This window comes from Phoca vitulina, unplaced genomic scaffold (genome assembly GCF_004348235.1).
Source record: "Phoca vitulina isolate PV1807 unplaced genomic scaffold, GSC_HSeal_1.0 scaffold22, whole genome shotgun sequence".
Taxonomy (NCBI): Eukaryota; Metazoa; Chordata; class Mammalia; order Carnivora; family Phocidae; genus Phoca; species Phoca vitulina.
The window spans coordinates 29698249-29725832 of NW_022589725.1; the positions used below are offsets into that span (position 1 = coordinate 29698249).

General features: G+C 46.2%; 1 protein-coding gene across 3 annotated transcripts in view; it reads right to left on the reverse strand.

The window, feature by feature from the left end:
- SNX5 (sorting nexin 5) overlaps positions 1-4735 on the reverse strand; it is a 94160-nt gene extending 89425 nt beyond the window's left edge. The window contains exons 1-3 of one of the 3 annotated variants that reach the window (XM_032419318.1): positions 4378-4735; positions 2844-3680; positions 1951-2171 (exon numbers count right to left, since the gene is read on the reverse strand). In XM_032419318.1, coding sequence (XP_032275209.1) covers positions 1951-2171; positions 2844-2943 — 321 coding nt within the window. In that variant the 5' untranslated portion in view covers positions 2944-3680; positions 4378-4735. Of the gene's footprint in view, positions 1-1950; positions 2231-2843; positions 3681-4377 lie in introns of those variants that run through there. The other 2 variants (XM_032419316.1, XM_032419319.1) reach the window with 2 other exon arrangements.
- Between the last annotated feature and the right edge of the window lie 22849 nt (positions 4736-27584).

The following is a 27584-nucleotide window of genomic DNA, read 5'->3' on the forward strand; positions in this document are numbered from 1 at the left end:
AAGTCATTCAAACTCAGTCATTATGCATCGTATATGGGCCTCATACTGGATTGGCATTCCTTTCCTTCTGGTTAAGAATTAAGAGAGCAGCAGGTTTTGCATAGAACTCTAGAATTAGGAAATATGCTAAGTCACAGGCGATTTGGACAATCATTTGAAAACGGCCAATACCACAGAAGATAATTCTGGAGGCTTGGAGTATCTTAATACCAAAATGTCTCCTATTTTCAGATGGAGGCTGAGAGGGAAAAGGAATCTAAACATCCTCAGTAAATAAATGGAACTTCTCTGGAAGCTGTGCTAAGGTTGAGGAGCTAACACTATACCCCATCCCCCAGCCCAGGGGCAGCATGTAGGCAAGATCATAGAAATAAGATTGTGGTTTATTTATTCCTTTAATCCAGGGATCCATGGGGCTGTTTGCCTGGGACAAGAGACAGCTCCTCAAATGTTGGTTAAGGGAGTGGATCTTTCTTCCCTGCCACTTTCTTCCCAGGGTAATCTGGGAAATTGGGGGACAGAGGGGCAAACTGACTACAGTCAATCCCAAAACAACGTTGCAATTGTCCTTCCAGCCTGGTGATAAATATGCAAGTGGGACACTTTGTAGAATTTCCTGGAGGGCAGAGCTACCAGCCTCAGGCAAACTGTCCCCTCCCACTTAACCCCATCTGGCCCAGAAAAGCCTCAGGCCAGCTGACTTTGAACCTCAGCAGTCAACTTTAACACCAAACAGCTTGCGCCGTAGCAACCTTTAAAGATGTCTTTCCAGAGGATTTCGGCTCCAGCCTCTAGCCTCAATTCATAACCAAATGCACCCTAGCCAGCTCCCAAGCCAAACCCCAGGAACCAGTAATATGCATAGGGAGGGATGGCCTCGCCCAGGAAAAGTAACCTAGTCTTACCCAATCCACAGCAAACACTAGAGTTCCTCCTCCCCATCCCCCCATCCCCCGCCTGGGCAGCAGGGCTGCAGGACCGCCCTGGCGCGCGCAAGAATTCTCGCCCACCACCCAGGGCCTGGAGCCCGCAGAGTCCCACCAGGCTAGGAAATGGGGTCATGTGATTCCTAAAACACCACTCCCTGGCTCCAGCTGACTAAATCAGTGGAATGAGATTCCTTAATCTTGCGGGTAACGGATACATTTGAGCAGGCGATCATGGAAGTTCTACCCAGAAAAGCCAGATGAATGTCCCGATATGATGTCGCGTACAATTCTGGAAGACTTGGGGGGGGGGGGGTTGAAGAATGATAATGCAGGGTAACAAACACTCCAACCCACTGGGGGCGGGGCACTGAGGCAGTTTGCAGTTGAACCCCTTTATCCATCAGTTTAATTCAAGATTTGAGAGAGATGACCAATTTAAAGTGCCCAGCACAGACCTGCAGTCTAACGGGCACTCCATAATTGTCAATGGGAAGAGCTGTTATTGTGAGAGGTCCACTGTGTGCCAAACTGTCGCCACTGCCTCCAGAACGCAAGGAAGTGTGTGAAACTCGGAATTCGCATAGCGCTAGGAATGCGCCGCAGAGAATGGAATTCCTGAGAGCCTGGGTCCCTCCTTTCCGAACCCGGGAACCCCGACGGCCTGGTGATTCTTCAGGCTCTGCACACAGAATGGGCTGCTGGAGGGAGGAAGCTGGGCCTGGGTCTTTTAGGCAGTTCCAGAGGCCACCCCCGCGGACCGTGCCGGCTCAGGAGCCGGCCTCCAGGGCTCAGCGGCGCCGGCCGCTGGTTACCCAGCAGACAGGAGGACGCGCAGAGCCGCCCTGGCCGAGACCCAGAGGCAGGTGCAGGAGCGGCGCAGAGGGCGCGCTCGGTTCCCGGGTGCCTGGGTGCCCGGGTGCCCGGGTGCGCGGGCGGGCGCGGCAGGGAGGGGCGCGGGCTCCCGGAGCCCGACGCCAGGGCGTGGTGCAGGTGGCGCCGGGGGGCAGAGTCGACACCGTACCTTGATTTTCGACCTGGCGACCGGGCGCTGCATCGCCGCCAGGTGTCCGCCCGGGCCCTCGGCTTCGCCGGGCTCGGGGATTTCGCGCTCGGGGGCGCGCGGGGACGAGCTGCTCTCGGCGCCTCCAGGCTCCCCCGCGCTGCTGCTGCCGCCGCTGCTGCTGCTGCCGCCGTCGCTGCGGCAGTCCTCGGGGGGGTCGTGGAGCAGACGGCCCAGGCCCACTGCGGAGGAAGGGGCGGCGCCCCGACACACAGACACGCGGCGTCAGGCCCGGGCGTCCGGGGCAGTTTGACCTGCGGGCGGTGCCGCCGCCGCCCCGCCCTGGACCTGGGCACCTGGCCAAGTGGGCAACACGCGGGGGTGGGCGAGCGGGTCCCCGGCTGGGCCTCCGGAGCGAGCACGGGGTTCGAGGGGCGGCTCCTCGGTCCCAGTCCCCGCGCCCACAAGGAACCGAGGGCCTTCGGCGGCCGCGGACCCCGCGCGCCAAGTTTCCTCTCTCTGGGATAGGGGGTTAGGAGTCTGACCTCAACCCACCTAGCCCGAGGGGCTGACGGATCCTGGTGCGACCCCATGAGGACATGGGACTGAGAGTAACCCCTACCGGCCTTCCGTCTCCCCTCCAGGTTCACCCCGGCCCGCGCGGCAGCCAACGGTCCCGCCGCCGGGCAATTACGGGCGCCCACTAGGGGGAAGGGGGCGCAGGGCGTCCCGGGTTCCCCAGCCTCTCACTCTCGGTCTTCCCGCTCCTCAAAGACCCCCCTCCCCGCCCGCCCCGAAAGAGGGGGGCATGTGGTGGGGAGTCCAGCGCCCGCCGAGGAGCCGAGGGGACCCGACCACCCCTGCCCCCACCCCGCGAGTCCCGCGCCCAGGCCCGGCCCCCGCGCGGCGCTCACCTGGGATGTAGGTGTCTGCCCTTTCCTCATCCGGGAGCTCATCCCAGCTGCGGACGGAGACCCCCGGGCTCCTCCTCTTCACCAGGAAGACTTTGGGCATGGTGTGGCGCCCCCTCCCCGGCCGGCGGCCCCCTCCTCCCGGCTGCTCCCCGCTAGAAGCTGCGGCAGGGACTCGGTCCCCGGCTCCCGGCGGCCAGAGCCCACCTTCCCGCCTAGCCTGCCCTCTCCCTCCGCCCCCCGCCGCGGCGCGGCCCAGGCCTCTCCCCCGCACGCCCGGCGACTCCCAGCCTCCAGGCTCGGCGACACCTATGCCTTAAATCGCGGGTGAGACCACGCCGAGGAAAAAGTTTCATAAGGTGGAATAGAAAAGGCACCAGGAAACTTGGGAGTGAGCATGCGCCCTGCAACATAACGGTGTCAACAAGCTCGCTACCTGTCCGACCGGTTCCGGCGGCCGGGGCTGCCTGTTCCAGCCCTTCCTTAGGCATGAATGTTTGCAAAAGAATTTAACGTCTGATTCTTCCCCCCCCTCCCCTTTTTAAAAAGGGAAGAATGTTTTTTAATCAACCTCTCGCCCCAGTCCCCATCACATGCACCTCAGGGCAAACTCTTAGAGGTAAGCCGCCAGGTCCGCTTCCCAGGGCATCCATCCTAAGAGTTGGAGCTTCCTGCGAGTTGCACCCCCCCCCTCCCCGCCCCCAGGTGGATTTGTCTCCGACTGGCAAGCAAGAAAATGGCTCAGTTCCTCCGGACTTGGTGGATGGTTTCCGCGGCTGGCTGAAATCTCGGCGGGCGGAAAGTGGAGGCGGCGGGGAGACTCTCCAGGACTCTGATCTCCTAAAGGGGGGAACTTGGGGGCTTAGGTTCCCCATCATTTACAACAGATCCCCAAATAAACACAGTAATAATAAAATTTAGAACATATCGTTATTGATTTGTGCCATACAATCTAGGAAAAACAAGTCGGCTAGCTCTGCTAAAGCAGCTTCCACCCCAAGACCTACCACCCCAAGAGCCCCATCAACCCAAATAAACACACAATGGAAACAAAGCCAAGCGCATGTTATGCAAACGCGGCTTCGTAACAAATTCCTTATCCTTGCCCACTCCCATTATGGTCTCCCCATAACCGCCCGCTCCCCAAATTCCGAGGCTGGGAAATACGTCTCCCAGTTAAGTGAAGTTGGGCTGCTACTGGGGAGGTGGCTGGAGAGCTTTGTATTTATTTTTGGTTTTGGCTTTTCCTCTCTGCCTTTATACCTGGAGGGGGAGTTGGGAGAGAAGGAAGAGGAGTTGGTAAGAGAAAGATGCCAAGTTTCAAAGGGCAGCCGTGCCTGCATTTGGGGCGCGCGCGCTGTCCCCCTGACGGCCGCTGCTCGGGTGCGCCCGGGGACGCGCAGAAGTGCCTGCACCGCTGCGGTGGGCGCACCCCTCCCGTGGGTGGTCAGACTTGCGCGGGCTCCGGGGGCTGTGCAGGGGCGCGTCTCGCCTGGAGTTCCCTGGCGCCCGCAGCTCGCCCATCCGCCAGACTCACCTGTCTGTAACCTGACCCGCTGCGCGCCCAGCCCACAGGGCCGAGGAATCAACACAGCGGTTTTCCCTGTCCTCTTCCGCCCTGGAATGGCCCTTGGGGACACAGCAGCCTGGTAACGGATTTCTCGGCTCGGCGGGAGTACTCTCCCCGCGCACGGAGAGGGGGCGCAGCTCTCCTGGGTCTGAGAAGGGAAGAGAAGCGCCATGCCTCAGGGTCTGCCCTCAAGAGGTCACCCTCTCCTGGCTCAAGCCTGTCTGGACTCCAGATTTTCTGAGAACAATCAACTAAGAATGAAAAAGACTTTGATCCGGTTAAGCCCGGAGTGGAGAAGGGAGACATTTCTATAGCGGCACAAGGAAACGAGGCTTCTTTTTAGTCTATGAGGCTGATGGCGCAGCTTCTGGGAGAATCTGAGAATGTATTTTTATCTACCAACAAACGGAAGATTTTCTAGAAAGAAGGGGCTTGGTTGAATGAAAGTAAAATAAAGTAAAACTACGAAATCACAGAATTGCCTCCCATCTCATAAAAATTTTTTAAAACTTTCCTTCGTTCAAAATTCCTTATATTTCGAAAAAGCCAGTCAACCCCATTAACAGGTTTTTTTTTTCTTTTATTGGATTTCAGATCAATGAGTGCCTGAACTACTTTGTCCTTTATGTGAAAAGAATATTAAATGACAGAATATAAGGCTAGAAACCTCAGATTCGGGATGAAAATTAACAGAAATAACTACACTTTTTTTCAAGGATTGTTGGATGCACACTTACTATGATATTTGCTAGCTGTTTCTTTGGGAGAAAGGAATTCTAATGTGTTATCTTCCTCTCTCTCTCTCTCTTTTTCTTGATCGGACTTGAGAGGGATTTATCAATATTAACATTTTCAATGTTTTGTTTTTGTTGACTTTATTTTATGATTAGTTTTCTAAGTATTATAAGGAGCTGATAGAGCATCCCCTAAAAGTAGAATAAGAAATAAGCTCAATTCTTTAAAAATCTCAAAGCTGGTAGTTGAAAGAAACAGAAGTCCTGATCTGGCCCACATCCTGCCCCCCACCTCTCCACTGAGAGGATGGGGTGACCCTCCCTAGAGTCCTTAGTAGGTGTGTGTCCAGCCCTGCTTGAATCTTTACAGGGCTGGGAGCTCACTTTTTCAAAAAGCAGTCCATTCTGGTGAGGTGACAATACGGTTAGAAAGCTTTTCCTTCTGCTTTATGGAAGTCTGTTTCCGCGCATTTCTATCTCTCCTCTGCATTCTGCCCTCTGGGGCTGCTGAGACTCCCTCAGCCTGTGCCCCCTTTCCCTGGTAGTTCTTCAAATGCGTGAAAACAGGCATGGGTGTTCTCACTTAAGACTTCTTTTCTTCAGTAATATGTTGTCAGGTTGAAAATAGGTGCAAACCAGCTCAGTGGCATCATTAGAGGATAAGGAGAGGTTAGGATGATGGGGAAATGGTCCTAAAAAAATTTTTTTTTTTACTTTTTACTGAAGTATAAAATAGTGTTTTTAAAAAAGGCACAAATCATAAGTACACAGCTTGATCAAATTTTACAAAAAAATTGTAGGAGACAGCACCCCAGAACGAGACCAAGCTGCCTACTCTCACCACTCCGCTTCACATGAGACCGGCTTTTTTGTGGGTACAGTAAGACAGAGAAGAGGAAATAAAGGTATAAGGGTCATAAAGAACAAAAGCAAAATTATCATCATTTGTAGTCAGTATGATTAGCTACGTGGAGAACAGAAGAATCTACAGATAAATGATTAGAATTAATAAAAGAGTTTAGTAAGGTTATTTTATAGAAAAATCTCTGTGTGTGTCAGTTGCATGTCTAAATGTCAATAACATTTAGAAATCTCCCCAAAGTCATCTGTGGATTTAATACTTCAAAAAAAAGATCTTTTTGTGAGAATGACGAACTTGTTCTAAAGCTTATAACCAAAACATTCCTGGAGAACAAGGTGTATAGATTCATTCTATCAGATATCAATAGTAATTAAAATAGCGTGACATTGGTGCACAGATAGACTGCCAGTGCAGAGAAGAGAGCCCAGGAACAGACCGCACACATGTGGACTTTTGATTTATGAGAGAGGGCATTGCAGAGCAGTGGGGGAAGATGTGAAATGGGAATGACTGGTTATGCATTTGGGGAAAAATAAAGGAAATTGCATAATGCACACACATATCATCAATTTCCAGTGGACTAAACATTTAAATGTGTATGTGTATACATATGCATAGATAAATAGAGAGATAATGGAGAATATCTTTATGACCATAAGATAGAGCAGAACTTTATTTATTGATTGATTGATTCATTCATTCATTCATTTTTCTTATTGAAGTACAGTTGACACACAATGGAGCAGAATTTCTTTTTTTTTTATTTTTTAAAAATTTATTTTATATTATTTAAATTCAATTAACATATAGTGTACTGTTAGTTCCAGAGGTAGAGTTCAGTGATTCATCAGCAGTACATAACACACAGTGCTTATTACATCACATGCCCTCCTTAATGCCTATCATCTAGTTACCCCATCCCCCCACCCTGGAGGAGAATTTCTTAAGATACAAAGAACAAACCATAAAAGAAAATATCTGATAAATCTGACTGCAGAAAAATTAAGAATGACTACTTTTCAAAAGACACAGTAAGGAGAATGAGAAACTAAATCATAAGTTGAGAGAACTTTTGCAACACATTTATCTTATAAATGATCAGAATTCTGATGATACAAAGAATTCAAATGTCAGAAAAAGAAACATAATTTTTAAAAATGGCAAAAGACATGAACAGGCATTTTCCAGAAAAGAAAACATGAATGGCCCATCAACATATAAAAAGACGCTCAATCTCAGGGCGCCTGGGTGGCTCAGGTGGTTAAGCGTCTGCCTTCGGCTCAGGTCATGATCTCAGGATCTTGGGATGGAGCCCCACATCGGGCTCCCTGTTTGGCGGGGAGCCTGCTTCTCCCTCTCCCTCTACTGTTCTCCCTGCTTGTGCTCTCTTGCTCTCTCTGTCATATAAATAAATAAAATCTTTAAAAAAAAAAAAAAGACGCTCAATCTCATTAGTAAACAAGAAAATGCAAATTAAAATGACAATGAAATACTATTTCATGTTCACCAGACTGGCAAAATTAAAAGGTTTGACAATACTGATAAGTGTTGCTTTGGATATAAGAACAATAAGTTTATGCATTGCTAATAGGTATATAGACTGATTCAAACATTTTGGGAGTTTGATTTTATCTGGTAAAATTAAACATGCACATATTGAATGAGCCAGAAATTCCACTCCAACTTTTTAAATTTAGAAAAAGTCTTGCACTTTTCCACCTAGAATTACAAGCAAGAATATTCACAGCAGCATCATTTATCATATTCAAAAACATAAAAACCTGAATACAACTGGAATGTCCATCAATAACTAATTGGATTAATATATTGTGATAAATGCATCCCAGTGGAAATGAGTGGCCCACAGCCACACTCATTAACAAAGGTCAATCTCAAATACATCTTGTTGAATGAAAAAAAGCAAGTGACAGAAGAATTGTACTGTAAGATTCAAATGATTATTAAAAATGAATCAAAGTATGGGCGCCTTGGTGGCTCAGTCATTGCATGTCTGCCTTTGGCTAGGGTTATGATCCCAGGGTGTTGGGATGGAGCCCCACATTGGGCTCCCTGCTAGGCGGGAAGTCTGCTTCTCCCTTTCCCACTCCCCCTGCTTCTGTTCCCTCTCTCGATGTGTCTCTCTCTGTCAAATAAATAAATAAAATCTTTAAGAAAAAAAGCGAATCAAAGTAAACAATACCTTGCTTAGGAATTCAAACCCACATGTTAAAACCACTAAGCACCAACCAACGACCTGAAAGAATCTCTAGAGAGCTATGCTGAATAAAAAAAGCAATCCCAAGGTTTTGTATTCTCTGATTCCATTTATATAACATTCTTGAAATGAGAAAAATATAAAAATGGAGAAAAGATTAGTGGTTGGTTGTCAGGAGTTAAGGATTTATAAAAGGGCAACACGGGGACTCCTGTGGTGATGGAAGTGTTCAGGATCTGTGGTAGTTGATACCCAAGCTTACACATGTGATAAAGTTGTATAGAACTACACACACACACACACACACACACACACACAAATTAGTACAAGTCAAAGTGTATCAATCTGAGTAAGACCTGAGGATTGTCTCAATGTCAATATCCTGCTGGTGATACTGTCCTCTAGTTCTATAAAATTTTTTTTTTTTTTTTAAGATTTTATTTATTTATTTGAGAGAGAGAGAACGAGAGACAGAGAGCATGAGAAGGAGGAGGGTCAGAGGGAGAAGCAGACTCCCTGCCGAGCAGGGAGGCCAATGCGGGACTCGATCCCGGGACTCCAGGATCATGACCTGAGCCGAAGGCAGTCGCTTAACCAACTGAGCCACCCAGGCGCCCCTAGTTCTATAAAATTTACCACTGGGGGATATTGAATGAAAGGTACACAATTGCATGTAAATCTACATGATCTCAAAATGAAAAGTTTAATTTTTAAAAAAATGTCAAAAGTTGCTGAAAGAGTAGATCTTAAAAGTTATCGTAAGAACCATGAGAGATGATGGACTCTGAAAAACAAACTGAGGGTTCTAGAGGGGAGGGGGGTGGGAGGATGGGTTAGCCTGGTGATGGGTATTAAAGAGCGCACGTTCTGCATGGAGCACTGGGTGTTATGCACAAACAATGAATCATGGAACACTACATCAAAAACTAATGATGTAATGTATGGTGATTAACATAACACTAAAAATTTTTAAAAAATTTTAAAAAGTGAATGCAAAAAATGTTGGCAAAGATGTGGAATACAGCTGACCCTGAACAATGTGGGGATGTGGGGCACCACCCCCCCAGCCCACACAGTCAAAAGTCTGCATATAACCTTTGATCCCCCCAAAACTTAATTACTAATAGCCTACAGCTCACTAGAAGCCTTATCAATAACATAGTCAATTAACACATATTTTGTACATTATATGGATTATGTATTTTATTCTTACAATAAAGCTAGAGAAAATTTAAAAAAAGTTATCATAAGAAAAAAATATATAATTATGTGTGGTGATGAATGTTAACTAAACTTATCATGGTGATCATTTTGCAATATATACATGTATCAAATCACTAGATTATACACCTAAAACTAATAAACTGTCATATATCAATTATATCCCAATTTCAAAAAATACTAGGCAAAGCAAGAAAATGATACAGAAGTCAAGATAGTGGTGATGATCATCTGGGGAGAGGAACAAGTATAAAATTAGGGAGGGACAGGGATGCCTGGGTGGCTTAGTCAGTTAAGCATCTGCCTTTGGCTCAGGTCATGATCCCAGGGTCCTGGGATCGAGTCCTGCATTGGGCTTCCTTGTTCAGCAGAAAGCCTGCTGTTCCCCCTGCTTGTGCTCTCTCTCTCTGTCTCTCTTGCTCTCTCTATCTGACGAATAAATAAATAAAATCTTAAAAAAAAAATTAGGGAGGGACAAATAAGGGCAGGGTTTCCAAAGTACTAGTAATGCTGTATTTTTTAACCTAGAGGATAAGAATAATTGTTATTATTATTTAACCATGTATGCATATTATAATCACTCTTGTCTGTGTGATATATTTCACAATAATTTTTTTAAGATTTTGTTTATTTGAAAGAGAGAGAGCGCACGCAAGAGCAGGGAGGGGGCAGAGGCAGAGGGAGCAGCAGACTCCCTGCTGAGCAGGGAACCTGATGGGGGGTGGGGGTGGGGTCTCAATCCCAGGACCCTGGGATCCTGACCTGAGCTGAAGGCAGACGCTTAACCAACTGAGCCACCCAGGCGTCCCTATTTCACAATAATTTTTAAAAGAAAACCAGGGGCTCCTGGCTGGCTCAGTAGGTAGAGCATGCAAATTTCAATCTCAAGGGCATGAGTTCAAGTCCCACGATGGGCATGGAGCTTATAAAAAATAAATAAATAAAAATAAATAAAAGAGAAAACCAAATTAACTGGCATAGTGGACATGCCCCATGCTCGAGGAAGCTTAGTACTGCTTGTTCACTTACTTTTGGGTAGTTTTCTGTATGAGTCTCACTTCCTCACAAGGGAGCCAGAAAATAGCTTTCCCAGACTCCCTTGCTACGGGTACAAGAATGTGACCCAAGTTCTACGAGTGGGATATACCCACAGACTCCATTTAGGAAGGAGGCCCTGGTCAGGTCAGGGTGGCCATGTCCTGTGCTCAGGGAGGGTGCTAGGAGCTCAGGTGTTCTGGGGCAGCGACAGAGCCCCTACTGGAGAAGCCAGGAACTGCAGTTCGAGCAACGTTTCAGGCTTCTCCCTTCTAGGACTGATTCTATGAGATTCTATGTGGAACCCTGGAGGTTCCACAAGCCACTTAACATCCTTTAATGAATTGTTTTCTGATTCAGCTAGCTACAGTGGGTTCTGTTGCCACATCTTGGCTTATCTATTCTGTAACTGGCCCTCTCCCCTGGACAGCATTAAGACCTTCAGTTAGCTGTCTTCTAATACAGGACAAGATTATGGTGTCTCATCATCCCTGCTTTACTGTAATTCAGAATAAAAACAACACTAACCCACAAAACATTTGTGCCTATTTTAAATCTCTTCTTTCTAGAATAATTTTCAAGGTTCTGGTTAAACTCATTAAAGCAAAATCCACATGTCTTCCCCTAGTCCCCTGTCTTTCATACTCCTGCTTTTCTGGAACCCTAAATGTTAACCTGCAGTCCTGCACTGTCCATAACAAGAACCACTGGTTGGTCACATGCGGCTATTGAGCACTTGAAAGGTGGCTGATCTGAACTAAGATGTGCAATCAATGTAAAATACACACCGGATTTTGAAAACTTACTACAGAAAAAAAAAAAAGACTCTAAACTATTTCATTAATAGTTTTATATACTGATTTACATGTTGAAATGATAATATTATGGATATATTGGGTTACATAAAATATAGTAATAAAATCAACTTCCATTTTTTTTTGTTTGTTATTTTGGGTTTTTGTTTTACTTTGTTTTGGCTTTTTTATATGGCTACTAGAAAATTTAACATTACATCTGTGGTTCTTATCATATTTCTGTTGGGCAGAGCTGGTCTTAGACTGGCATGAATAGCCTGTGTTGTTCTGGAAGGCTGTCCTTAGGCATCCCCACATTTTCTTGGTCAGCACTGTGATTTGGGGGTAACAGGGAGGTAGCATTGAGAAGCCAACTACTTGGCTTTGAAATCTGGCTTTGCCACTGAGAAGCTCTAAGGATATGGCAAAATCATTTAAATTTTTGAGCCTCAGTGTCTTCATCCCTAAAATGGGACAATAATGTGTCTCTCACCTACCTCACAGGGTTACTATGAGAATAAATGGAATCATATTTGTGAACGTGCTTGTAGGAAGTATTTTTCTATTGTTCAAATAACAACGGCCAATGTTAATTGAATGCCTTCTCTGATCAAGATGCTGGGTAATATGCCCTAGACATATACTGTTTCACTAAGCGATCTTTTTTTTTTTAAGATTTTATTTATTTATTTGCCAGAGAGAGAGTGAAAGAGAGAAAGAGAGAGCACAAGCAGGGCGAGCAGAGGCAGAGGGAGAAGCAGGCTCCCTGCTGAGCAAGGAGCCTGATGCGGGACTCGATCCCAGGACTCTGGGATCATGACCTGAGCCAAAGGCAGATAAGCGATCTTTTATGAGAGAGAAATGCTCATTTTATACCCATTTCACAAGAGAGGTTTAGAAAGGTCAAGAACCCCTGCTTTTAAGCCCCTCATTAGGGATGCACCATGATGCCAAGAATGTGCATCCTGAGCTCAGCAGAAACAACGGTGAGCCCATCAGGGCCCTCAGTTGGTCTGGGATGTGCCATGTGGGGGACCCCCTTGCCTGCAGGTTCCTCAGTTTGTAAACACACTGAGTTTTCTAAGAACATGATCTCAGTGTGTCTTCCACACTAATGAGCTCTCGTTGCTCCTGGGCACATCTGTGCATGTGGGGAAGGGAAGAGCCTACCTGCGGAGGACACCTGGCATTTTCACCTGCCTTCTGGCATCTGATCTGCCTTCTTCCGGTGCCTGACGTGCAGTTCTGGGCAGGCTGACTCCACCCCTTCTGGGGGAGGCGGGCATCTAACCTGGTTAATTAGAGCCTTCCCCTGGGCCACAGTGATTGCTTCAAGGGCTGACGTATGAGATCCAAACTGAGACTCCCTTTCCCTGAGGTTGAGAGAGGAGGGGATACAAGCCTGGGGCAGCCAGCCACCTTCTCCACCAGCAGCTGCCTGAGGTTGAAGCCAACACAGAGAGAGCAAAGCAAGAGATGGGAGAGCAAGACTGAGTCCTCATGACAGTCCTGGATCTATCCCTGCCTGAAGCAGGTCTACATGGTCAAATAAACTCTTCTATCTCTTGGTCTCTCTCTTTTGCTTGAGCCAGTTGGAATTGTGCTTTCTCACTTGCTGCCAAGAGTTTCAACTAAACACCTATTAAAATGACACTGCCTTACTTCTCTCCTCTCCTGTGACTCATGGAAAAAGCAATGTGTCCTTTTGCGATGAACTACAAGCTGGTTTTCCAAAAGTCGCCAGAGCACAGTTACTTTTCAGCTTACTCCTGTGAGACAGAGGGCATGTAAATTAAGGGCATACATATGAAACAACAAATCTCTATTATTTTGGGTACCACAAAATATAAATGTACATGGATGACCTGGGAGTGAGTTGACTATCACTATAAAATCACTGATGTAGGGGCGCCTGGGTGGCTCAGTCGTTAAGCGTCTGCCTTTGGCTCAGGTCATGATCCCAGGGTCCTGGGATCGAGCCCCGCATCGGGCTCCCTGCTCAGTGGGAAGCCTGCTTCTCCCTCTCCCACTCCCCCTGCTTGTGTTCCCTCTCTCGCTATCTCTCTCTCTGTCAAATAAATTTTAAAAAGCTTAAAAAAAAAAAATCACTGATGTAGTATTCTTTTTTTTTATTTTTTTTTTTTAAGATTTATCTATGTATTTGATAGAGAGAGGGAGAGAGAGCATGAGCAGAGGGAGCTGGAGAGGGAGAAGCAGGATGCGGGGCTCGATCCCAGGACCCTGGGATCACGACCCGAGCCAATGGCAGACGCTTAACCAACTGAGCCACCCAGGCACCCCACTGATGTAATATTCTTAAGATGCTTGTAGGTATATGTAAATCCAGATCCACAAACCAGGGTGGGAGACAATGTCACATGATTTTATTGTCTTTACTTTGACTCAAGGGTCCATCCCAATGTAGTGGGTTTGACACAAAGCCACCTTCTTCTCCCTCCCTTCTATAAACCCAGTGCTCTAACCCCTGAGCTATGAAGGCACCCCACCCCTCTAGATCCCACCTCTAGCAGGAGGGTCCTCACTGCTCTCTGAATCCTGGACCACTGTCCTCCTCTCTAGCCTGAGCGACCCTTTCTCTCCCTTCATGCTGTTGCCTCCATACCTCTGTTCCTCACTCACGACTTTAGGCTTTCTTTAAAGACTGCGAGAGAGGTGCCTTCTTAAGATTTCACTTTTGCGGGCGCCTGGGTGGCTCAGTTGTTAAAAGTCTGCCTTCAGCTCAGGTCGTGATCCCAGGGTCCTGGGATCGAGCCCCCCATCAGGCTCCCTGCTCCGCGCGAAGCCTGCTTCTCCCTCTCCCACTCCCCTTGCTTGTGTTCCCTATCTTGTTGTATTTCTCCCTGTCAAATAAATTAAAAAAAAAAAAAATCTTAAAAAAAAAAGACTTCACTTTTGCAACATAGACTTCCTCAAAGACAAGAAAGCATGAAGGGGCATTTACCTGATTGGTGTTAATGGAGAAAAAAGTAGTGCTAGAAAAAAACAAATTAATATCTCAATAATTTTTCTACCACAAGGCCTACTGATAATGAATTCATCATTGTCAATCACGTGCAAGACTCTGTGACTTTTGAGGTACTTTTGCTGGTCTACATTTAAGTGTTAACTTAGAAGTCTCAAGTGAGAAAGTTATTCTTTTTTTAAATTCTCTTTTGAGCTTCCTAAGTCCAGGAGAAAGTCTTAGCTTGGTGCTAATAGGCTTTTAACACATGTGTAACACTGACCAGACCCCCTTTAATGCAAGCCAACCTCAGACTTCGATCTTAGAGCACACAAGCAATGGGTACCTGGCTAAAATTTAATAACATAATTTTGTTGGTCTATATCTCTATTTTCAGCTTTCCTTCTGTTTATGGCAAGTGATATTGGATCTCTATTTCTAGTAGTGAATGCAAAATTTCCTTTCCAAATACATTTACTGAATGACTTATTTAAAGATGAGTATTTTTTTTAAGATTTTATTTATTTATTTGAGAGAAAAAGAGAGAGAATAAGTAGGGGAGAAGGACAGAGGGAGAGGGAGAAACAGACCCCCGCTGAGCAGAGAGCCCGACACGGGGCTCCATCCCAGGACCCTGGAATAATGACCGGAGCTGAAGGTAGCCACTTAATCGACTGAGCCACCTAGGCGACCCTAAAGATGAGTATTAAGTAGGTAATAGGTGCTAATCTAGATTGCCTAAGGATCAGATACCAAGCAGGGGTTAAATGCACAAGACTCTTATTAGGGGATATGCCTGTGAGAGAAGATGGAGAAGGAACCAGGAGGAGTGTGGCGGGTGGGGCGGGGGGGGGGGGGGAGCAGTCAGTCTGAATAGACGGCTCACTCCAGTGAAGGAGAGGGGGAAAGGGGGTTGAAGCATTGTACGGAGAGTGCCAGGCAGATCTAAGGAAGGTTCAGTCCCAGTCATCTCTCAGAGGCGTTCCATGTCTCCCCAGGGACGGGCCTGCCTCAGTATCCCTGCTGTGCTCCGACACCCGCTGGAACAAGCCATGGGAAGCATGACTTCGCCCCCAGTGCAGTGATAGATTTCAGAGAGCAGCAGTGGGGACCCAGGGCTGACCACCTCTCCCTGCAGTCGGAGACGCAAGTGGCGCATTCTTGTGGCCACCCTATGATGACATGGGTGTGGCCTACGTGGAGCTAAGATCCTACAGGTGATGGCAGAAAGAATGATTTGGGGGCAATACTGTTCTGAAGGAAGGCCCTGTCAAGTGGGGGAGGCTGACACAGTGATGTTCTCTCCTCTTCCTCCTTCTTCTCTCCCACTGAGCCAGGCTGCAAAATGCCCCTTACCCTAAAGAAATGCATGCCCTAATCCCTGGAAGCCGGAATGCGATATTATTGGGCAAAAGAGACTTTGCAGATGTAAATAAGTTAAGGATATTGAGATGAAGAGATTATCCTTATTTGTGGCGGGGGCCTAAATGCCATCACAAGGGTCCCTACAGGAGAGAGACAGAGGGATGTCACACAGAGAGGCGGAGGCCATGTGACCAGAGGGGCAGGGATGGGGTGATGTGGCCACAGTGGAGGAATGTCAGTGGCCACCAGACCCTTTAAGGGGGCTAGTGTCTCCAGCCCTGCCAACACTTTGATTTCAGCCCCTGTATACTGAGTTCAGACTTCCGGCCTCCAGAACTGGGAAAGCATCAATTTTTAAGTTTGGTGGTTTTAAGCCACCAAATTTGTGGTCATTTGTTACAGCCACCCCACGAAACAAATAGATCCCTTCCCTTCCTTCTTTCCCTTCTTTTCTCCCTTCCTTTTGTGCTTCTTCCTCATTTTGATTTTCTTTAACCACTTTCTGTATTTTTTTTCTTACTCTTTTTATGGAATCAGCAAAAGTAATTTTACATGCTAACTCATGTCCCTTATATTCCTGTTTTTCAAGAAAACTCTGACTGGTCCTGAAGGTTTCTCCTGCTTTGTTTTCTCTTTCTCTGACTTCCACACTCCCTCAGTAGGCCTTCCGCCATCAAAAGTTTCTCCAAACCTGTAACTCAGTATCACGTTCATTTCCCCAACCTATGTTAGGTGATGAGGACCCAAAAGTGAACAAATCCTGGTCCTTGACCTCAAAGGGTCACAATCTAGAAAAAGGAGACAGAAATGTAAATTTAAAAGAGTCCTAATGCCTTTCTAGTGCTTTTTTTTTTTTTTTAAAGTAATCTCTATCCCAACATGGGGCTTGAACTCACAACGCTGAGATCAAGAGTTGCATGCTCTTCTGACTGAGCCAGCCAGGTATCCTTAAGTGCTTTGATAAAAGTCTGTACTGAATATTGTTGGGCAGAGGATGTGGTTGTTAATTCTATTGCAGGGTGAGGAGTAAGGAACCTCCCTTAGAGGAGGTGACCTGGAGTCCTGACTTCCCAATCCATGATGGCCACCATCTCAAACATTGTATCAGACCTACTACCCACCACGTACCCAACAATGACCTACACACATAAATGTGAGTGACATAAGTACAGCTTTCGCTTATTAAATATCCATTCCCCACTTTTTCCTTGATAATGGACCTCCGATATTGTGTGGCACAGTAATCTCCCGAGCTCCATTCTCTCTTTCTTAGCCTCCCTTTCATCTAATTCTGGCCATGTGACATGTATTTCCATCTAATGAGTCCTAAACAGAACCCTGTTCAGATTTGATGTCTGGAGGTGTGGCAGCCATCTTGTGACCATGAGGATAAGCATGATGATGAAAGCCCAGATGCCAATGTTGGCAGAGCAGAAAGAAAGAGCACGGCCTTTGAAGGCAACCTTGAACAGCTGAAGCAATCCCTACAACTTTTCCTTTTCATATTTCTTATAATGAAAGAAAAATATCTTCTCTTGTTTAAACCACTGTCATTTCTTGCAGCCAAGGGAGTACTTAGCAAAATAATATTTTAAGAAATTCTGATTTAGAAAATCTTGGGAGGTAGGAAGAAAGAGTGGGAAAGACAGAGAGAGAGTGCTTTTATAATAGAGAGTAGCGTGGATTTCTGAAGACAATGAGATTTTCTCCCTGGCACTACACTAAGGCCCTCCTTTGGAATCCTGGCAGGTTCTGTGATAGCTTTGACCAATAGAATATGGTCAAGGGATGGGCCAGGCTCATGGTTATAAGGGATACAAGTTTCCACTTCCTGTCTTCTTGAACGCTCACTCTGGGGGAAGCCAGTTGTTTTTTGTTTTTGTTTTTGTTTTGTTTTGCTTTGTTTTAATATTTTTATTTATTTTTGAGAGAGAGAGAGAGCACAAGCAGGGGGAGGGGCAGAGGGAGAAGCAGACTCCCCGCTGAGCACAGAGCTAGACACGGGGCTCAATCCCAGGACCCTGAGATCATGACATGAGCCCAAGGTACACTCAACCAACTGAGCCACCCAGGCACCCCAGAAAGCCAGCTGTTATGCAAAAAGTCTGAGTATCCTGAAAAGAAACCCAAGGTAGCTATAGGGGAAGCCATATGGAGAGAGAGAAATACCTGACCAGCTCCAGCTGCGCCAGCCACCCCAGTCTAAGGCCAGGCATGTAAGTGAAGGCAACCCACGCTTTAGGCACCATCTAACTGTGGCCACTTGAGGGACCCCACCCAGCACCCAGCTGAGACCATCAATCCTCAGACCATAAGAGATAATAAACAGTGCTTCAAATTCCTCAAATCAGGGGGGATTGTTAACATGGCAATAAGTACTGAGGAAGGTATACCCTACTATTGTCAGCATTTTAGAGGTGGGGAGATGGAGAATAAAAGGAGTTCTCCAGTAAAATCAAGCCAAGATATGGCCAGCTCGGATGTGAGCCCCTGTTGTCTGACTCCAGTCATCCTGGTTTGGAGAGAGTTTAAAAAGATGGATGTGGCTGACAGTGTCAAGGGAGTGCAGGTCCTGGGGACATTGGCCTGAGCAGGTCTAGGGAAGGAATATGAGCAGATGGAGGACTGCATGGTTGTAGGCATGCGCAGAAAGTAAGGATGTGAGAAAACCAGCAGAGATAATGCCTTCGAGAGGAAGGAGAGATGCAGGCTTATATCTAGAAAGAGTATCCAGTGTAGGAAGGGTTATTTTTATTGAATGCTTTTATGACAGAAATTTTCAATATTCATAAAGTGGAAAGAATAGTATAATGAAAACCCAGGTACCCATCACCAGATACATTAATCAAATGGCTCCCTCTTCTTTCTTCCTTTTTTTTTTTTTAGATTTATGTATTTATTTTAGAGAGAGAGATCGAGAGCACATGCGCACTCGTGAGCATTGAGGGGAGGAGCAGAGGGTGAGGGAGAGAGAGTCTTAAGCAGACTTGGAGCTGAGCGCGGAGCCCAACACAGGTCTAGATCTCACAACCCTGAGATCATGACCTGAGCCGAAACCAAGTCAGACGCTTAACCCACTGCACCACCCAGGGCCTCTTTCTTTCTTTCTTTCTTTTTTTCTTTATTTCTTTCTTTTTAAGACTTTTATTTTTTTTACGTAGTCTCTACTGGGGCTCGAACTCACAACCCTGAGATCAAGAGTCACATGCTCCGTTGACTGAGCCAGCCAGGGGCCCCATCCTCTTCCTTCATTCATTTATGCCCACTACTGAGATTATTTTGAAATACATCCCAGATACATAATTTCACCTGTTAATATTTCCGTATGTATTCCTAAAATATAAGAACACCTAACAGGGGTGCCTGGGTGGCTCCCAGGGTCCTGGGATGGAGCCCCATGTCAGGCTCCCTGCTCATCAGGGAGCCTGCTTCTCCCTCTCCCTCTGCCTGCCGCTCTGCCTGCTTGTGCTCTCTCTCTCTCTCTTTCTCTCTCTGTCAAATAAATAAATAAAATCTTAAAAAAAAAAAAAAAAACACCTAACATACGTAACCACGATACCATTATTGTTGATGTGTCTTTCCATCTCTTTTTCTCTCCATGCAATTAATTTGTTAAAGAAAGCAAGTTGTTTACTTGGTAGAATTTTCCACAGTCTAGATTTTACTGATTCTATCTTCTTGGTATTAACATGTTCTGTAGATTGGTTGCCAACAACCTAGAAGCTTGATCAGACTCAGCGTTGATTTTTTCCCAAAAGGTGGTATTGAGTTCTTCCAACAAGAGACACAAAATATCCTGTCCTTCTTTTTTGTGGTTTTAGCAACCATTAATGAGCGTTGCTTATATGAGCATTATTTCATTAGTGATTTAAAGAATCCTGATGCTTGATTCTATCACTCTTTTCTTTATTAGCTGGAGTGTTGTATAAAAACAAACTTCCCCTTGTCAACAATTGATCTCTGAGATGGAGTTTATAGAAAAGCTAAGATATTTATTCTGTTAGGGTCCTTTTCACATTTTTACATTGAAGGACACATCTGAAAGTTCTTTTAGCTTCATGGTTTTTCTTGTCTGGGGTCCTGCAGCAGACATCCCATAATCCTGCATTATGTCACTCCCTCCCAATGCCCCTGATGCTTTGGCCCTCTCTCCCTTGGTCCTACCTATCTGGAAAAAGCTCACCCTAAAAGGCTTGTATCACCCACCTTCTTTGGGCCTGTTGCTGAGCTGGTGAATGTTGCTGGAGAAAAATCACAAACCAGGCTTGTTTAACAAATCTTAAGCACCCTCCACACAGCTCCACAGCCCGACTATGTCTCTCTAAAAATGCACCATTGATTCTTAAGATGTGACTAGTGAGTCTGAGGAACTACATTTCTATTTTTATTTAATTTTAATTAACTTAAATATCCATTGTGTCATGTGGCTAGCAGCTACTATGTTGGACAGCGCAGATTATAGAACAATACCCGATTACAAAAAGTTCTATTAAGCTAGTCTAGGAAAGTTGACTTCCTGGCCCCCAAGATGACTAGTTCATACCTTCTCCCTTTGCCTCAAATCTCCTCCAACATTTACTGTACTCTTGCAGATAAAGTCTTCATTCTTTGTCAACACTACAAGCAAGCTTGCTCAATCTCCCACTGCTAATCTTCAAAATCTATGCACACTTGTTGCCTTGGGGTAAATGTCCATTCTCCTATCAGAGACCAAAGTCCCCACGATGCTCCAAATCCAGCCCCCTTTTGAGTTGCCAAGGGCTGTCCCTTCATTTGTCCCCTCCCTTTCTGCACCATCCATCTCCCCCCACTCTACTGGGTTGCTCTCACCAGCAAGCAAATATGCAGTTATCTTTAATCTTTAGAAGTCCTCTTTTCTCCGCACTCCCCGCTGGTTCTCTCATGCCCATTCATACCCAAGCATAGTTCATTCCAAGAGTGGTTCTCAAAGTGTCCTCAGGCTAGTGGCATCAACATCACCTGGGAATTTGTTAGCAATGCAGATTCCCAGGCCCCATTCTAGACCTCCTGAGTCAGAAACTCTGGGCCCAGACATGTTGGTTTTATAAGCCCTGCAAGTGTTTGCTTGATTTCAAGAACCACAATCCGTGTTCTACAATAAGTGCCAACACTTTCGCTTTGTGTTCACTCTTCCTCCTATGGAACCCCCTCCAGCCTGGCTTCTGTTCTCAGCTCTTCCTCAGAGCTTGGTCCTGCCCCTTTTCATCTTCCCTGTTCTTCCCCAAGGAAATCTCGCCCATTTCTTAATGTTACATCCCCTGACCTTCAAAGTCGTAAGTGCACTCCCCACCTTCCTTAGAGCTCCACATTTCCCCAGATCCAGTTGTTTATTTGCTGACTCCATCTGAATGTCTCCAAAATATCCTAGTAAGTTGGAAAACATCTTGATGCTCCCCCTCAATCTCTCCTTCCCCATGTCCCTACCCCAGGCAGCCCCATCTCGATAAATGGCATTCGTTCAGCATCCCCAGCCAGAAACCTCCAAGTCATCCTTGATTCTTCCTTTCCCTCACCACCCCTGCACATCCTTATTTGCTCTGCACTGTGTAACACACTGACAAATTCTGAGAAAGAGGACATGGACCTCTTGGCAGGTGGGGGGTATTATTCTGCCTTCTGCACCATTTTCTAGGAGGTGAGGCATCCCTCTCCACTCCTCAAGTGTGACTTCCTTCCAAAAGGGACAGTATAGAAAAGAGCAACTTTACAGTGGAGAAACCTGGCAAACACTGTCTCAGCCAGGTGGCCAAGATCAACGTCAACGGTGATAAGTCATGCGGATAATATGCGCTGTTGATAAGATGCGGTGAGAATGGCACTTTACCTCCCTTATCTTTCCCCCCGAAAACCCATAACCCCAGTCTAATCATGAGGAAAATCTCAGGGAAATCTAATGAGGAATATTCTATAAAATATCTGTACCCCTCAAAACTGACAATGTCATCAAAAACAAGGAAAGTCTGAGAAACTGTCGCAGTCAAGAGGAGCTTAAGGGAGGGGGTGCTTGGGTGGCTCAGTTGGTTAAATGTCTGCTTACAGCTCAGGTGATGAGCTCAGGGTTCTGGGATCGAGACCCGAGTCAGGCTCCCTGCTCAGCGGGCAGTTTGCTTCTCCCTCTGCAACCCCCGCCCCCAGCTCATGCTCTCTCTCTCTCATGCCTTTTCTCTTTCAAATAAATAAATAAAAATCTTAAAAAAAAAAAAGAGTAGCTTAAGGAGACATGATGACTAGATGTAATGCGGTGTCCTGGATAGATCCTGGCACAGAAAAAAGGGCATGAGGTAATAACCAAAGAGATCCAAATAAAGCATGGATTTCAGTTAATAATAATGTGTCAGATGGTTCCTGGGTGGCTCAGTCTTTGAGCGTCTGCCTTTGGCTCAAGTCATGATCCCAGGGTCCTGGGACTGAGCCCCGCATCAGGCTCCCTGCTCAGCAGGAAGCCTGCTTTTCCCTCTCCCGCTCCCCCTGCTTGTGTTCCCTCTCTCACTGTCTCTCTCTCTGTCAAATAAATAAATAAAATCTTTAAAAAATAATAACGATGTGTCAATATTGATTAATTATAACAAATGGACCACATATTTAAGATGGTAATAATAAGGAAAATGGGTGTGGGGTGTATGGGAAGTCTCTGTACTATCTCTGTAATTTTTATGTTAACCAAAAATTGCTCTAAAAAATAAAGATTATTTTGGGGGCCCCTGGGTGGCTCAGTCAGTTAAGCCTCCGGCTCTTGATTTTAGTTCAAGTCATGATCTCAGGGTGTGAGATTGAGCCCCGTGTCAGGTTCTGAGCTCAGCAGGGAGTCTTTCTGAGAGTCTCTTCCTCTCCCTCTGCCCTTTCTCCACTCATGTGCATGCATGCGCGTGCTCTCTCTCTCAAATAAATAAATCTTTAAAAATAAATAAAGATTATTTTTTAAAAATAAGAATTAAAATTTAAGCCCCCATTTTAAAGATAAATACTGTTTGTTTCCAATTCAATTATAAACTCCTTACAAAAAGACACACCTAAAATAAACATTTTTTAGGTTTAAAATACCTCTTAGAAATGACTTAGAGCTAAACAATTTACCAGTGAGATCCTTCAAGTGTCCAAGTTATAAGGATCAACTAATCCCCATGTCATACAAATTACTATATAAAAAAAAGAAAGAAACAGAAAAAAAGACATTTTTCTAATGCCCCCCATTCCCAAAAAGATCAGAAGAGCCAGACACCATGAATGAAGTAAACAGATCATAGTAAAATATTTTTTAAAAATAGGAAAAAAACCCCACCATAGTTAGTTAAGAAATCAAGATAGGGGCACCTGGGTGGCTCAGTCATTAAGCGTCTGCCTTCGGCTCAGGTCAAGATCCCAGGGTCCCGGGATAGAGCCCTGCATCAGGCTCCCTGATTGGCGGGAAGCCTGCTTCTCCCTCTCCCACTCCCCCTGCTTGTGTTCCCTCTCTCACTGTGTGTCTCTCTCTGTCAAATAAATAAATAAAATCTTTTTAAAAAATCAAGATAAAGAAGCATAAGTCCTTTTTAAAGTTACCAAAGGAACTAATGGAAGGATTTAAAAATAAGATAATAAAAGGAGAAGCGGGGAAAGGAGGAAATGTAAAGATGCTCAATTGTAATATTCATGTTGGGGAAATGGTAGCTGTCACCCATTTTGATACATCAACCAGTTGAAGGGATTGTGGCCAGCACCTGCAGGGGATTTCTGGGGGCCCAGCATTCATCCACTCCAGTTCCAGGAGCAACTCTGAGTTGTGTTGGGATGTCCACACTTCCCAGTCCTGGTCTGTGTGCTTCAGGTGGAGAGGTCTCAAACTCAGCTCATCGGTTCCTGTCAACTGAGTCAACTACGCCCTTTTGAGATCTTTAGCTTGTGGCCCAGAGCACTGTGCCTGCCTGCAAACTTTTTCTTCCTTTTACAGGACAGTACCTGTGAGATAGGCTCTGCTTGATGTGAAGGGGAGCTCTGGGTGCTCTCTTATCTCTATGGTATGGACTTGATGTTCTCTTTCATTTGTCAGAAGGAAGAATGTATCTTGCCCAGGGGGTCCAGAGAAGGACCCTACACCTGCTGTGGGTAAGGATCCCTAGCACGGGATGGGGGAAGGTTGGAGGATATTCGTTGTCCTGGCACCCTGTGGCAGACACCGCTGGTACGTGACACACATCCCCTTGGCATTCACCGCTACACGTTGTGGCTACTTGCTGCAAACACCTCCAAATTCTCTTGCCTGAGGACTTTTTGGGGGGGGAGCTGGGGTGCATAAGAGCAAGCTTAGCTGGTGTGCAGGACAAGCTGAAGTTCCGCAGAATTAATGGGCTAGAAGAAGCTCTATATCCATGGTAGATGAGTTGGATAACTACTCCAGTTTCCTTGCACCTCTGTTGGGATACCTTTGAGGCAGGCTCTACACTGTATCCCAGAGTTCCCCAGTGGGATTGGGCTTCAGCCGCCCACAGAAGAAACTTGCTTGATAGCACATCCTTTCTTTATTGGCTCTCTTCTCTTTCTTTTCCTGCTTCCCTACTCCCCTGGGATCATCTTCTAAACAAACTACTTGCATCTGAATCCTCAGCTCAGGGTCAGATTCTGGGAGAACACAAACTAAGATGCATCCAGTCCCACTGTCTCAGGAATAGCACCTGGGTTTTGATTTCCTTAAAATTCCCCCACCCCTCATTTTCTCTTTCTCTCTCTCTCCCTCAGTTTCCCTAGTGGCCCCACTCCGGCTCCAGCTTAGGACAGATGGATCAGACTTAGCCAATCAACATTGATCTTTCACTAGTCACAGAGGGTAGCATGTTACCCATTCAGACCCAATGAGATGCAATGAGACTTTCATTTCACTGACTTTGAGCCTGGGAGAATTCTCAAGTTCAATGTAATGTGTCAGTTTGACTGGGTTAGGGGTGCCCAGAGGGCTGGTAAAACATTATTTCTGGGTGTGGCTGTGAGGGGGTTTCTGGAAGAGATTCGGATTCGATTCAGTAGCCTGAAAAATCTGCCCTCATCACTGTGGGCAGCAGCATCCAATCCATGGAGGGGTGGGCACTGAATAGAACAGAGAGAGGAGGTGCTAGCCTACCTTGGCTCGGTGCCATTAGTACCTGCATGCACAGACACATGATAGGATTGTGTACATAGCAGGGAAAACTGGTATAGGCTGCTCTGGTCCCTGGGGGGCACCAGGAAGGGCAGCCTAGGGGAAGGAGGGATGCTAGTATGTCCAGCCAGAGCTCCTCCTTCCAGACTCTCTGAACCCAGAATAAAACAAGCTACCAGCAGCTCCCAATGAATACTGCAATTAAACCCAGGTAAGATTAAAGGCAGCAGATTTCTACTTTCCTTCCAGGAATATCTGAGCCCAAACAGACAGATCAGGATTTACATGAAAGCAGTCTGTCCCCTGAAGGTGACTCCAGGGAAACCAAAAGCCTTTCCCTACTCCAAAAACATCCATCCACTGATATTGGGACATAATACTTTCCCCCCACCACCAAATATTGTCCCACGTCAAAATGCAGATGCCCCTAAGAGAGGCAGCTCTATTAGCTATTATCGGATTTTAATTTATTATAGAATTTCACAGATTTTGTAAGACAGCATGTAGAAAGTAAGATGAGGAACCTGGAGGGAAGAGCCAGAGGGTGCCTAGTGTAGACTTTGGACTGACTACAGGGAAGATGGAGACTCAGGGAACATTCTCTTTCTCAAAAAATTTTAAAAAAACAAAAACAAAACAAACCACTGTGCCCTGCATTTACCTTATGTTCTAAGCATTTACCTGATTCTCTCAGATCCACCTTAAGTCAAATCAAGTCACACCCACTCATTTACAGATGGCTGGGACTTGGGCTCTACACTGGCACGATGAATCCTTGTGAGACTCCATGACCCGTGGAACCTAAAATATTTGCTATCTGGCCTTTCACAGAGAAAGTTTGCTGAGCCCTCCAAGCCGGTGGTTCTCACACTTGAGGGTGTGTCAGAATCCCCCAGAGTGTTTGGGGAAAGCCACATGCCAGAGTCTCTGAGCCGGTCCACCTGGGGGAGGGCCCAAGAATTTGCATTTCTAACAAGCTCCCGGTGCTTCTGCAGCGGCTGGGTTCTGCGGCCCACCTTTGAGAACCAGTGCTCTTACCTCACTACCTTGACACAGGAAAATGCCATTTCTTGCAGCTCCATTCTACAGTTACAGCTGCGGAGGCCCGGACCCCACGGCCGTCCTGAATGCGGCCCACCGGGTACTTCCACAGCTGCGGCCCACCGGCCCCAAGTCCCGGCGGCTCGTGGGTCAGCGATGACAGCTGCACCAGGTAACACCTGGGAAAGGGCGGAGGCTTAGCTGTGGTAACAAGGAGACCCGAAAATATAGAAGCTTCGATAAGAAAGAGGTCTGCTTCGACCACGTCAACATTCCAGCGGATCCAGGATGATAGGGTGATTCTGAGTCATGTGGTCATTCAGAGCCCTGCTTTCTTGCCCTTGTGTGGCTCGGCCATCCCCTAGGATGTTGTCCTTCTCTGCTTGGTCAAGGAGAAGTCCTTGCCATCTCCAGGAGATGACCAGAAGGTTGCTCATACCATCCACTTCTGCCTACCTACCACTGACCCAATTCAGGAGGCCGGGCAATGCTCCCCTTGTCAGGCAGCCCTGTCTAGGGAGATGGAGGAGAGATCCGAGAGAAGGACCAGCAGGCTGCCCCAGAGCACTGCCCTGTTCTCTAGTGACTTAAGAAAACAAAAGCTTAGAGCTCGCTCGTGCTCCGCATCCATGCCCAGCGCCTAGAGGCGTGATCCAGGTTGATGCTGTCCTCACTTCCAGATCCAGGTTGAAGAAGTGCTACATTTTTCAAATTTTGCTTTTTTAACAAGAATTTTTGTTATGATTTTATTTTTAAGCAATCTTGCCACTCAACATGGGTCTCAAACTCACAACCCGGAGATCAAGAGTCGCATGCTCCACCCACTGAACCAGCTAGGCGCCCCCCCCAAAATAATATTTTGAAACATGCATAAAGAAAAATGCACAAATAAAAAAAAAAGTGTACTGGGGGCACCTGGGTGGCTCAGATGGTAGAGCATTGAACTCTTCATTTTGGCTCAGGGTCATGGGATAGAGCAGAGCATAGGGCTCTGCACTCAGTGGGGAATCTGCTTGGGATTCTCTCTCTTCCTCTTCCCTGCCCCTCCCCCCACTTGCACTCTCTCTCACTCTCTCTCTCTAAAATAAATAAATAAATCTTAAAAGAAAAAAAGTGCACTGGAAACCCCCTCATGCTCCATCAAGTTACCATCCCCCTGTCAAGAGTAACCACCGTCATGCCTAAAGCACAGATTAGTTTTGCCTGTGTTTGAACTTCATATACCAAGTGTTGCTGGAGATGTGGAGAAGCCAGACCCTAATACACGGAATATCATACTGTATGGACTCTTCCATATCCAATGCCTTCACTTAACATTTTGTTTCTGAGATTTATCCAGTTATTGCATGTAGCAAACAAGCAATAGATGTTTATTGCATGGGTGTTGGGTTGGTTTGTTTGTTTTGTACGGCTGGGTAATACTCCATCAATGAATGCCTTGTTTATCCATTCTACCATTGATGGACATTGTATTCCAGTATTTGACTATTACTAATAGTGCTCCTATGCACGTTGTAATGCGTGTCTCTTGGTGGACATATATTGCATTTCTTTTGGATATTTACCTTGAGTGGCATTGCTGGGTCGTAGGGACAGGGCAGGTGTATGATCAGTCTTGGTCCTCACTGCCAGAGAGTTCTCCAAATGCTTGGACCAGTTCCAAACCCATGAGCAGTGTGTGGGAATTCTGGTTGCTCCACATCCCCACCAACACTTACAACTTCAAGCAGTGAGTCTGATCCAGTTGGACTTGGCTGGAAAGTACATAGACAGACCATCTTTCACTTTCAAAAGCCACAGGATGCTAGGAGAGAC